Below are 11,492 nucleotides of genomic sequence, written 5' to 3' on the forward strand. Positions count from 1 at the left end.
GCTTCACCAACAGGCAAAGAAAGTGTTATTATATTCTTAGCTTTTCCTAATGTCAGATGCTCTTACAACTCAACAAGGATATACTTTTACTTTTCCCCCTCTAAATGGCAAAATAATTATTTATTTATCTTACTTTTTTCCCCACCATTATTTTTTGTGTTGTAGAACCCTTTTTCTTTTCTTGCCCCTTATTGGTGAATTTCAAATTCTGTTGGTGGTCATTTTCTGCTGTATCTGATACATCTATTTTAGATCCATAAACAGCTGTAAAGAATGGCATCAACACTTGATAAATACTTATGGAAAAGACTTAGATTGGCACTTCTTAAGGGTAAGTGGAACACTTGCAATAATATATAATACATAACAAGACATCCTTTGATTCTACCTATATTCTATAACAACTTTGCTTTACATGTTACTTACAAAGTCCTGAGGGTTCAAAGGTTTACCATCTCCTTTCATCTTGGCCCCAAAGATTAAATAAATGATATCTCACTATAGCAATATAGCATTTTTACCTTATCCTACTTACTCAGAATGAGTATATACAGAGAAAAAAATGAGATAAGCAGCAGGAACAAAATCGGTTATCTACAGTTATGTCTTATGTTGAACACTTGAATTCCTCGTGTTCTGCAATGAGCGATGATTAGTATGAATCACACCAGTCTAAGCAACATAGCCTCCCCCAAACAACTGATTCTTGTTAAATAATTGCACTCCAAATCTGCTTCCTGATCAGGAAAAAGAAAAACAACAACTAATTAAATGTTGCATCTTAGTGACCAAAAAGTTTCTACTTGCTTAAATGTGTATGGTATGTACTTCTAATAACAGAGACACCGAATAAGGCACGCACCATCGCTAATGAGGCCATAGTGGAGAACCTCAAAGATTCAGCTTCGACGCTGGCATGGATGTCATGTTTAGAAACACATCAGCTGTGGTGTCTCCAGCTATTAAAACACAGTTGAAATTAATCCAGCTGAGATCTCATGCAATGGAAAACCGACATTTTGTCGTAAATCATGGGTTGCATGTGTAATACATGCCAGAGGTTACTCAATAGTTGTCAACAGGGTGCCTGCACTAATAATCAAATAACACAATCACATACTTCCACACTATGAACTAGGCTTGAAGAAGCGCGCCATGGCCGTGTAGAGCTGCTCTTCCTCGAACGGCTTTGACACATAGCCATCCATCCCACACTTTTTGCACTCTTCATTTGAAGCCTGAGTTACATCAGCTGTCATTGCTAGTATTGGAATGTGCCAGTAAAAGATATCCCCAAACATTTCAGCTGATGCTTCCCCACATGCAATTTTCTCATTTACGTCGTTCTCTAGGATGCGGATTTGCCTTGTCACTTCAAAACTGCACCAATCAAGATGAAATTAATACTTATAAATCACACCTTATTCATAGATCCTGAGGTCTAACATCCTATCTAAAATCATTCAAAATTCAATAGATTTCTTGCATTAAACTTGCTGGCCATCCACCAAATCTGAAAAAACATAGCAATCAGACAAAAGGACTATATCCCTATACCATTTCCCACTTAGATGTCTAAATAAGGAAGTTTTCCAAAATGAGCACAGAATAAGGCAGTTTTGTTCTAATCACTATCAACAGTGTAGACCTAGAGAAAAATTAGTTCAGGTTTGAATAGTCTAAGCAGTAGGTCATTAAAATCTTCTATAAGAAAGTAAAACAAGGTTATAACCTAAATTTTGATTTCAGTCAATTACAATCCAAGTTTGCTAAATGCGTTTTTCTCCGGTGAGAAGTAGACTTACTAGACCAGTTACCTGTTCTTATGGGGGCAACTATAGCAGATTCATTGCATTCAAAAGCAAGAAACAAACTGAGAATTGTGAAAATAGAAAGATCAATTACCCATCCATTTCTGGCATTTGGAGATCCATGAAACAAGCATCAAAATTGTGCGGTGGCTTAAGCATCTGTAGAGCAGCCCTGCCACCCTCAACACAAGTAACTGTTGCCCCATATTTCTGTAAAACACCTTCTGCAACTTTTCTGTTCACTGCATTATCATCAACCACCAAAATTCTTTTCTGTAATAATAGATTCCCAAGTTTGGATACTTTCTTCCTATTTATTTGCCTTTTTTCAATTCCAAGGGATTCTCTATAGGAGCAAACCAAAACACTGAGCCAAAAAGGCTTCATTAATATATCATCAATGACACCATTTGTCTTGAGCTCATCACATTCGTTCGGGCTAAGGTGTGTGGCCAGGAGAAAAACTTTTGGAAAGTTTATTCGGTCTCCATTGATGCCATTCTTTTTCTGTTTCTTGATGGAGTATAAGGTGCTACTTTCCTTATCCCAAGCATCCTTGTCTATCAGAATCATCGCAAACTGCTTCGACACTCTGAAGGAATAAATACAATCAAACTATGTGCACTTGCAACAAGTAAATGAATAAATTAACCTAAACTAGAAGAGAATCTATAATCCATTTTGATGGAATGAACATTATTTCGATGATTTGACAAAAGCTTTTCTCCAGACAAACCAGATGAACAGTAATATATGAGAACAGTTCAATATGCAAAACATACTCTATGATTTTGCTTGTCAAATATATACTGTAATATCATCTGTTTAATTAGTAAATGACTAGTAAAGAAAAACATTCTAAGGCAGCAATAGAACTTAGAAGCAGCTACCTTTAAATTTAGAGAAACAGCTAATTCGAAGTGTTTTAGAGTGATCTAATATCATTAAGGAATGCCTTGGATTAAATAGGAAAATTATTATGTTTCAATGTGCACATATACCTCATGTTGCAAGAACCAGTTAGACAAGAACATGCAGATTTCAAACTTGACATAACATCCACCGACATCCCCAACCTCTGTAGATAATATCTTGTGACCTCAGCTCGAATTTTTCTTCTATCTACCACTAATGCTCTCAACCCTTGCAACTGTGAATCAAATGTACTGAAATTCTGCCACTTTGCATCCAAAGATGTGGTTTCTCCTTTTCTGAAAGTTGCAGTAAATGTAAAAGTACTGCCAGTTCCAGGCTCACTAACAAAACCAATTTCTCCTCCCATGAGCTCAACAAGACATTTACTAATGCTCAGTCCTATTCCAGTTCCACCATATGTTCGAGAGGTCGAACTATCGGCCTGCATAAAACGTGTGAATATACGGCTTTGCGCATCAATAGGAATTCCTATACCTGTATCCTCAACTGTTACTAGTAACTGAATCAATTCAGGCTCTTCCATCAAATCCATACTATTTAACTTTTTAAAGTTGGCCCAACTTTTCCATCGGTTTCCTACAGCGAACCCACTTAATGTATTATATGTATTGTCTGACAAATCATGATCCAATTTTAAGCCTTCCCTCAGCACTGCATCCATGCCATGAAGTGGGTTCTTCACTTCATTTGCCAGATGAACAGAGACAAACACATGTCCTTTATCATGAGTGAACTGAAATGTATCAAGTAAGCTAATTAACAAAGATGATTTAATAATTGTTTATTAAACGTTAAGAGTGTTTATGTATTATTGTGATGCCTGTCCATTGCATGGATCTATCACTATCATTGTGTGACTTCCAAGAGAGAAAATGTTATATCAAAAACTGAAAGTTATTTCAAGAACATGTGGGAAGTATACGATGGATCAAAAGGAAATATACAAGGTGAAACATCGCAAACCTTGAGTGAATTGCCAACAAGATTGGTAATTATTTGCCAGAACCGTTTAGGATCGCCAATGACAACTTTGGGTACTTCATTGGATGCATAAACAGCCAACTGTATTCACCCCAAATTGAGAACAAAGATTTATGTAAGGCTTATTACTCATGTTATGAGACATATAGAACTAAGGTAGCTGAAAGAGAGGATCTCACCTCAATTCCTTTTTCTTTAGCTTTTCCCGAGAAAAGTGATAGAACTTCCTCTAGAATAGCATGTGGATCAAAAGCTACAGCTTCAAGTTCAAGCTTGCCTGCCTCAATCTTAGCCTGATCAAGAACCTCATTTATCACTGATATAAGATCCTTACCACTCTTATGCGCAGTTTGGGCATAATCCATCTGATTTTCATCAAGTTCAGTGTCCATCAACATTTGCAGCATACCTGGGAAATGATTTTAAACACTTGATATCACATACTATTGACAAGAACAGGTTTCCTATGATAACATCAAATGTTTTCAGTTACCTAAAACACCATTCATTGGAGTCCTGATCTCATGAGAAACTGTTGCAAGAAACTGCAAAAGTGGAAACAATCCTTCGAGGTTAAGACAAAAATATTAATCTAACTCGTAAAAGCAAAAATATTATATAATTTATAACAAAGAATTCTGATGTTGAATCTGCTTTTGAGAAATCACAATATTCTAACCATCACTCAAATATTACTTTGCATGACAGAAAGCAACAATCCAAGAAATATATAGCACCTGAGATTTTGCAACATCTGCAGCTTCAGCACGAACTTTCAGCTCCTCCATTTTTTGAGTGTCATCCTCCACCTTTTCTATTCGTTTTATGGCTACATAATATATATAACCAATAAGCAAAACGATGAGAAATATGCCAACCGAGTAATTGATTGCTTTCCAAGGTAGAGGAGGCCTCTGCTTGAACCTAAAATAAAAAAGGAAAAATTAAAAGTAAAGATATTAGGACCTGTGTTGATATGTGATACCAACTCTTTGGACATAAGACACTTTTAAGTGAAAGAAAAACCTGCAGTGCATTTCATGTTTTCGAAGTGGATCCCCAAAATCTAGACTGTTTATACGTAGTAGTCCAGTATCAGCAACATCAGTACCATACATTGTGATCGGTGCAGATGCGTTGGTTGTATCATAAACATTTACAACAATTATTTGCTTGCTTGCAAGTTGGTGGAGAAGCTTGTCCACCAGTGATCGAACATCATATGATGCACCCAGGTACCTTCCAATAAAGAAGTACCAATACACACATTACTGAGTTTGTGATCAATTTCTTTTCATATTAAGAGGAAATATACATGGTTCAAGGTTATGTAAAGCTATAATTAGATAAAATTACCCCACAGTAGCTTCGATTCGCTGCTCTGGTGTAGCATCTGCAGGAACATTGCTGTTATAAACAGCAAATGTAAGTACAACACCAAGGTGATTTGATTTTAGAAGTTTAAAAGGGGATGTCAGAACCCCCTTTCCTGTTGCCCTTGCTCGCAAGATATTCTCACGGTCCTCCTATATAACAACAACAATAATAATAATAATAATAATAATAATAATAATAATAAAGGACAAAAGTTAAGATCCTTCTGATTGAAATTTTCCCATGAAAGTTTTCTGTCTAGTACAGAAACACTTATGATAAGAGCATCAACATGAATGTATTAGAAAATGAGGATTATTTGGAGGCAATAGAAAGATAAAAGAAAGGCACACCTTCCCTGACATCATGTCAATAGACACAATATGAGAAACCGTTTCTTGAGCAAAAATCACTGGTGCATATTCATCCTGAATGGGCGCCGGATCCAATTTTTCTGGAATACAATCTTGGACTAGTGCTTCATTCTCAGTTTCCATTTTCTTAATAGTCCACCCGTGCTGCTTCTCAAACTCCACCCTATCAGAGTGGAGAACTTTCTTAGCATAAGCAACACCACTAGTAAGTGGTCTCTCAAATGCAGTAGTCTCAGTATATTCTCCAAAAATTGTCTGCAGTAAAACCGGAACTCCAAGGTTATGCTATCTTTAATTGATATGTATGTATTCAAAACTAAAAGGGAAGGAGCTACTGTGCCTCCCCACTAGTTTACATATATAACTTACAAATTTCCATCATTACTACACTATCACACAAGTACTTCGGCTAGATTTCCTTACACTGTCAAAAAGCTATGACTAAAAACAATGTAAAGTATTAGACATTGGACCATGATTAATTCTACATGGAATGGACTAAGAATAAGCATAAGAGATTGATGTCATGAAATCTACCTGGTCCATTGCAGATGGATGTTTACCATGGTGAAATGTAGAAACAAGAACAGCCAGAGCATGAACATGGTTCATGCTGACATTAAACTGATCTTGAAGCATACGGGCACGCTCATCACACATATTGGTAAGCATTTCTTCTCTTGTCTGCTTAAAGTCGGTGTATAAGTCACAGAATAACCAAATGGAAAAAAGTATTCCAAGTGACAAGAATATAGCTAGCGACCATTTCCTCCAAGTCCCAACACTCTTTAAAGGGTTCCGGGATAAATCTCGCAGCTGCTTTTGATGACTAACTTGATGTCCCTCAACTAGCTTCTGCTTTTGAATTCTTAGTAAACAGAATCCAGACAAATTGCATGATATTATAATTCCTACAAGGACCCACCAGTACTCTTTAACCAAATTTAATGAACTTGTATAGTCCATAATTGCAGAGACATGCAGTTCCCATGACTGCAACATGTTCTGAAGAATCAAAATAAAAGAGCAATATTATTATATTGTGGATGTAACTGTTTCATATAAGCATGTGTCAAGTATCAACTTCATGCTTTCTCAGTTACTGCTCAAGCTAAAATGCAATCTGTCTACAACTATGGCCGCAAAGGCTCTACTTGAATCAACTTTAATTAAAATTCTCTGCCTTTTAAAGATATGCCTTTACATAATAATGTTATGGGAATGTAAAACAAATGGCACAAAATGCTCCTTAAAATCTAATAAGAATGTTAAGGTGTGGTTAGGCAATTTAGGGAATTATCTAATTATGTGTTCAAGTTCTTAATCGTTTAGTTCCTAACCCAGCATCCACCATCTCAGCAATTTTTCAGGAAATGATACACAAGAAAAGCCTAATGCTCATGAACCCTTTAACAGGTTGAGCAGTTTGAAATGGGAATGGTAATTCAGCTAGAATTCAAAGGTACTAACTACTAACTATTTTGCAAAGAATTGACGCAGTAACTACTAAACTTTATATATATATATGTTCCTCAGCTTTGGTAAAGACTCTACCTTTCCACAGAACAGAAAATCAACCAAATTGGACGAAAGTAGAGAGTGTGATGCCAACAATACGTATTTTTTAAATGGAAATGATAATTGAATCCTTGTCCGGACATAATCCTCGAGAATTGGGCATTGTTCTATAGGTTCTACAGTGTCTGCAAAACATCTATGCTTCTTTTGTAACTCCTGATTCTCTGGACAACAAACTAACTGTGGATTGCAGGTTATGCCACTGTTTAACAGCATTTGTAGTCTTCTTTCATCAATACAGTTGGAGAAAATCTGCATTACATACTAGTAATAAGGCACAGGACAAAGAACACCACTTTGTTTACCTCTCATTCATATCTTGTGGCAAAAGCATCAGAAGACAATAGTTTATGTTCTCATTATTTGACAATTTTTTACTTCAGCTCAAAGTTATAATCGAACAAGTCAAAAATTCAATGAGAATAACACTAAACTAAAAGAAAGAACAGTGTGTACAGAAGAAGCCAGCTAATTCAAGGTTCTAAGCAGAAGTAGCTGTCCTCAACAACCATATTTTCCAGCTTCCAAGCTAGAAACCAAGAAAATTAAATACAGAAGAGTAGCTAAGTGCATGTTATCACCTGATCTGATCCAGATAATAGGGAAGCCAAAGCATGAAGCTGCTTCCTGCTAATGTTGTATCTTTGTAGCAAGATTCTTGAACTCTCTTCACAAGCAGCTTCTTTCTCCTTGCTCATCAAATACTCACTATTCTTGAAACTCAAGAAAAACCCGAAACTTGCTATGATAACACCAAAAACAATCAAAAGGAGCAAGGGCTTCCTCCTCCATGTTGTCCTATGAGGAGAATTAGACCCATTTAGAGGCTCATTGACCTTCCATGACTTCATGCTTGGTTGCAACCTCCCATTTGATCCTGAAATTCTTTTATTCACAGACATCTTCTTTCCTTTTTCCAAATTCAGCAACCTGTCTTTATCTTCTTCACAAACTCACTTGAAGATTCAAATTTAAGAAGGCTCCAGCTTTCAGCAGAACATTCCAAAAAACAGCACCACCAAAAGCACCCCACCATGAATCTTCAAATTGCTTAACCACAAAAGAAAAAACTGAAGCAGACCCAGAAATTCTGCCAGCAATCCAGCTCCAAAAACTCATAAAGTTTGATGCTTTATGATGTTTCCCTTCAACAGAACCAAACAAAGACTAGAACTTTGAATGCAATCCACTTCATATCTCAACAAACCAGCTCAAATCAGACACTGTGGTAGTGGTCCAAGGTTGTTGTTGTTGTTGATGTTGTTGTTATCTATGTTGGTGCAGCAGTCAGAGTGTGGCTTTTTATGTATATGATGATGAAAAGGGAGAGGTTGGAAGAGTAACAAGGGCATTTGGGTGGGGGTAATGGTAATAATCACTCACACAACAGCACAAGAAGCTGAATCAGAACCAGTTGTCATTTTGGCAATCTCACTCACTGAGACAACAAATTTTTGTTTGTTGAGAGAATGAGGATAGCAAAGTTTTGTTCTTTTTCCAATAACAAACACTTTCTGCCTCACTCAGCTCTGAACACCCAAAAGAAGCATCAAGTTTGGAACAAAAAAAAAATCTCAAAGAGAAAGGGTTCCCATCACCACCTTACAAATGCTCATAATAACTTCAATTTTTATTTTTTATTTTCTATTTTTTATTTTCTCTCTCTCTCCCAGTTTGGTGTGCAGCATTTGAGTATGGATCATGATTATCTCATCATCTGGTGGGGAAGGTTTAACCAAAAGCAAACAAAAATTCCAAGATTATAAAAAGAAAGGCTAAATATTTTTGGAAGAAGAAAAGAAAAATGTTTTCATTATTGTTATTATTATTATTATTATTATTATTATTATTATTATTATTATTAATTATTAATTAACTTTTTCTGCTGTTTATTTAACTTGTGTTTTGGTGTTATGCTCTTTTGCAAGAGTTGAAAAAGACCACACCATTGAGTGTTTAAAGATGGGGTACTCACAACTGTGAACTGTGGCACTGCAGAAATACGGACTTATGAGTGACAGAAAAAAAGATAAAGAGAGAGTCAGAAGAAAAGATGTGAGAAGAAATGGTTCTGGTGAAACCGTGAGTGTGAGACACAAACATTTCTAACATTGAAACAGGGAAATAAGGGTAAAAATGCCATTGCACACTTCTCTTTTTCTATTTCCCAGTTTCATCACAAGTAGTAATATGCCATGCTCACTGCTCTTTCTTTAGGGTGGATCCAAACACTTTTCACTCCACCGTGGAACTAGGATTTCTTAAACAATTTAGATAGATTTAGTTATTTTGTTACTTCTTACGGTTTTACCGAATGACTTGAATCTGTAATCTCTAGGTGAGTATGAGAAGATTATGTTATTTGAACTATAATTTGTTGACAATCTAATTAGATCTTTGACAGTATGTATTTTAAAAAAAAATATTCTATTAATTTTAATATTTTTGACATACAAAAAATCTAATTATAAAATTAAAAATAATATAAAAACTTAATTAAAAAAATATAAAAATATAATTAAAAATTTAATAAAATTATAAAAATCAACAAAATAATTAAATCATTTAGATATTTATTTTATTTTCAAGTTTATGCCATATTGTAAATAAAAAATACTATGTGCATATAAAAAATAATTATCAAATTAATCACTAAGTATTTATGAATAAATATATATATTGTTTAATTTTTTGGTATATTTTAAATTATTTTATATGAATAATTGATTTTTAGTGTATATATATAACATAATTATTTGAGATTTTTTTTTTGCAGTGATCTTTACTCTTTTCTAAAGTGTGTAGGTTAAAAAAATGCAACAAAAAAAAGAGATCAAGGTTGTAATTAAAAAATACTTGAAGGACAAGATGTAATATATTTTAAGGTTTAAGAGACTATGTAAGTAAGTTGGACTAATTTGCAAATGATGGAAAATTCAAGGAGTTGGAGTGCAATGAAAATAGATTCTTTTCAGTTTTTTTAATATTTGAGAGAATAAAGTATAATTTTTTATCTTTAATTATATAAATAGGACCAAAAATAAATAAGAGAAAACAATAAAAAGTGAGATTAAATACTGAATACCATTTTTTTTTTTTTTCATTGGAGAGGATCCACCCGAGTGCAATTAATCTAACATAAAGTGACACTAATTGTGAGTTTATGACACAAGTATTGCAAAATATTATGTGGTGTAGGGTGGAGAAGGGTCCATAGTAAGAGAAGCTAGGCAGGGGTCAAAAGTACTAGAAGGAAGAGTGGGCCATTCATTGTTACAGAGGGGTAGTGACTAATGTGCGCATGGTGTTAAAAGATTCCTGTGTGATTGGAATCAATGGTTTTCAAGAAATTATAAAGGTTTGTAATGGGGGCATAAAAAAAATTGAATGTCGGCTATATACCTTAACCACCAAAATATATAATAATCATAATAATATTAATAATAATGAAATTAAACAAAGTGAGAATCAACAAGAAATGGTACTAAACAAAGTGGCAATTTGATTAAAAACTACTATCAAAAGCATAATTGGTTTGACCATCATTGCAAGGATATTATTATATTAAGCTGATTTTTATATTATTGTTTATTATTATATGTATTAAGTTAATCTTAATTAGGTGGTGATCAAACACACAAAATGCCCTTGTAGTTTAGATCTTTGGATTTCTTGCATTTAGGGTTAATTAAGAATCATTATAGGGTGATGATGAAGAATTTTGGTTTAATGAGAAAATAGTAATTTACAAAATGCTATATTTGCAAAGTTGTAGCTACTATTTATGGTTAAATATAATTTTATTAATATTTTCTAAACCGTTGTCTTTCTCTGTTTCTCAAAACAGCTTTATCAGTGATCCAACATATTTATGGTTCTTAAATAATGTGTTGATGATGTAAGCACAACTTGTTGACTTGTACTCTTTATCTATTTGTTTAATTGTTTATTTATGTAGTTATTTATTTTTTACTCACAAAAAAATATAAAATAAAAAAAAAAAGATAAATAGGTTCCTAACCTTTTGTTCTGCGAACATTTTTGTTTTTGACCATCGAAAAATACTTTTAAATTTCTGACTTTCACAAAATTTGGACGGATCAGTCTCTGACGGAGGCATTTGGACGGATCAGTCCCTGACAGAAGTATTTGGACGGAATGACTGATCTGTCCAAATTTTGTAAAAGTCAGAAACTTAAAAATATTTTTCAATGGTCAAAAACGAAAATATTCACGAGACAATAAGTCAGGACCTATTTGTCCTTTTCTCAAAATAAAATTACCTAAGAAAAGAGAGAAGAAAAATATAGGAACATAAATAGAAGCTAAAAGTGGTAGAAAGATAATGATGTATAGAAGCTTGAAGCTTTCCCTTTCATTCAAATTGATAACTTCATATGCTATAATCATCACCACAATGAAACCCATCCATTGAGTT

The 11,492-nt window shown here is 34.2% G+C and overlaps 1 protein-coding gene across 3 annotated transcripts; it reads right to left on the reverse strand.

Annotated features, from left to right (window-relative positions):
• Positions 1-294: 294 nt before the first annotated feature.
• Positions 295-9,127, reverse strand: LOC112764052 (histidine kinase 2). 3 transcript variants are annotated; one of them, XM_072223056.1, is made up of 15 exons: positions 7,636-9,127; positions 7,031-7,306; positions 6,014-6,481; positions 5,456-5,731; positions 5,085-5,254; positions 4,755-4,967; positions 4,466-4,652; positions 4,222-4,273; positions 3,908-4,137; positions 3,711-3,809; positions 2,813-3,480; positions 1,906-2,403; positions 1,121-1,380; positions 863-959; positions 295-737 (listed from the first exon to the last, which is right to left on the reverse strand). In XM_072223056.1, exons 1-13 carry the CDS (start codon positions 7,954-7,956, stop codon positions 1,128-1,130), a joined length of 3,711 nt encoding a protein of 1,236 aa, XP_072079157.1. In that variant the 5' UTR covers positions 7,957-9,127; the 3' UTR covers positions 295-737; positions 863-959; positions 1,121-1,127. The 3 variants fall into 3 exon arrangements, with proteins under 3 accessions (XP_072079157.1, XP_025665364.1, XP_072079158.1); XM_025809579.3 differs by having other exon boundaries at positions 863-1,380; XM_072223057.1 differs by lacking the exon at positions 7,031-7,306 and having other exon boundaries at positions 7,636-8,646.
• Positions 9,128-11,492: the final 2,365 nt, after the last annotated feature.

Source organism: Arachis hypogaea, chromosome 17 (assembly GCF_003086295.3).
Source record: "Arachis hypogaea cultivar Tifrunner chromosome 17, arahy.Tifrunner.gnm2.J5K5, whole genome shotgun sequence".
NCBI classification, from domain to species: Eukaryota; Viridiplantae; Streptophyta; class Magnoliopsida; order Fabales; family Fabaceae; genus Arachis; species Arachis hypogaea.

What these genes read in the sequence shown, in the direction of transcription:
- LOC112764052 (XM_072223056.1), bottom strand. Translation starts at nt 7,956, where the DNA reads ATGTCTGTGAATAAAAGAATTTCAGGATCAAATGGGAGGTTGCAACCA. An exon ending in CAGATGTTGCAAAATCTCAG is followed by an intron (nt 4,274 to 4,465) that starts GTGCTATATATT and finishes CCACTTTTGCAG; the next exon opens with TTTCTTGCAACAGTTTCTCA. An exon ending in TCCAATGAATGGTGTTTTAG is followed by an intron (nt 4,138 to 4,221) that starts GTAACTGAAAAC and finishes ATCATTTCCCAG; the next exon opens with GTATGCTGCAAATGTTGATG.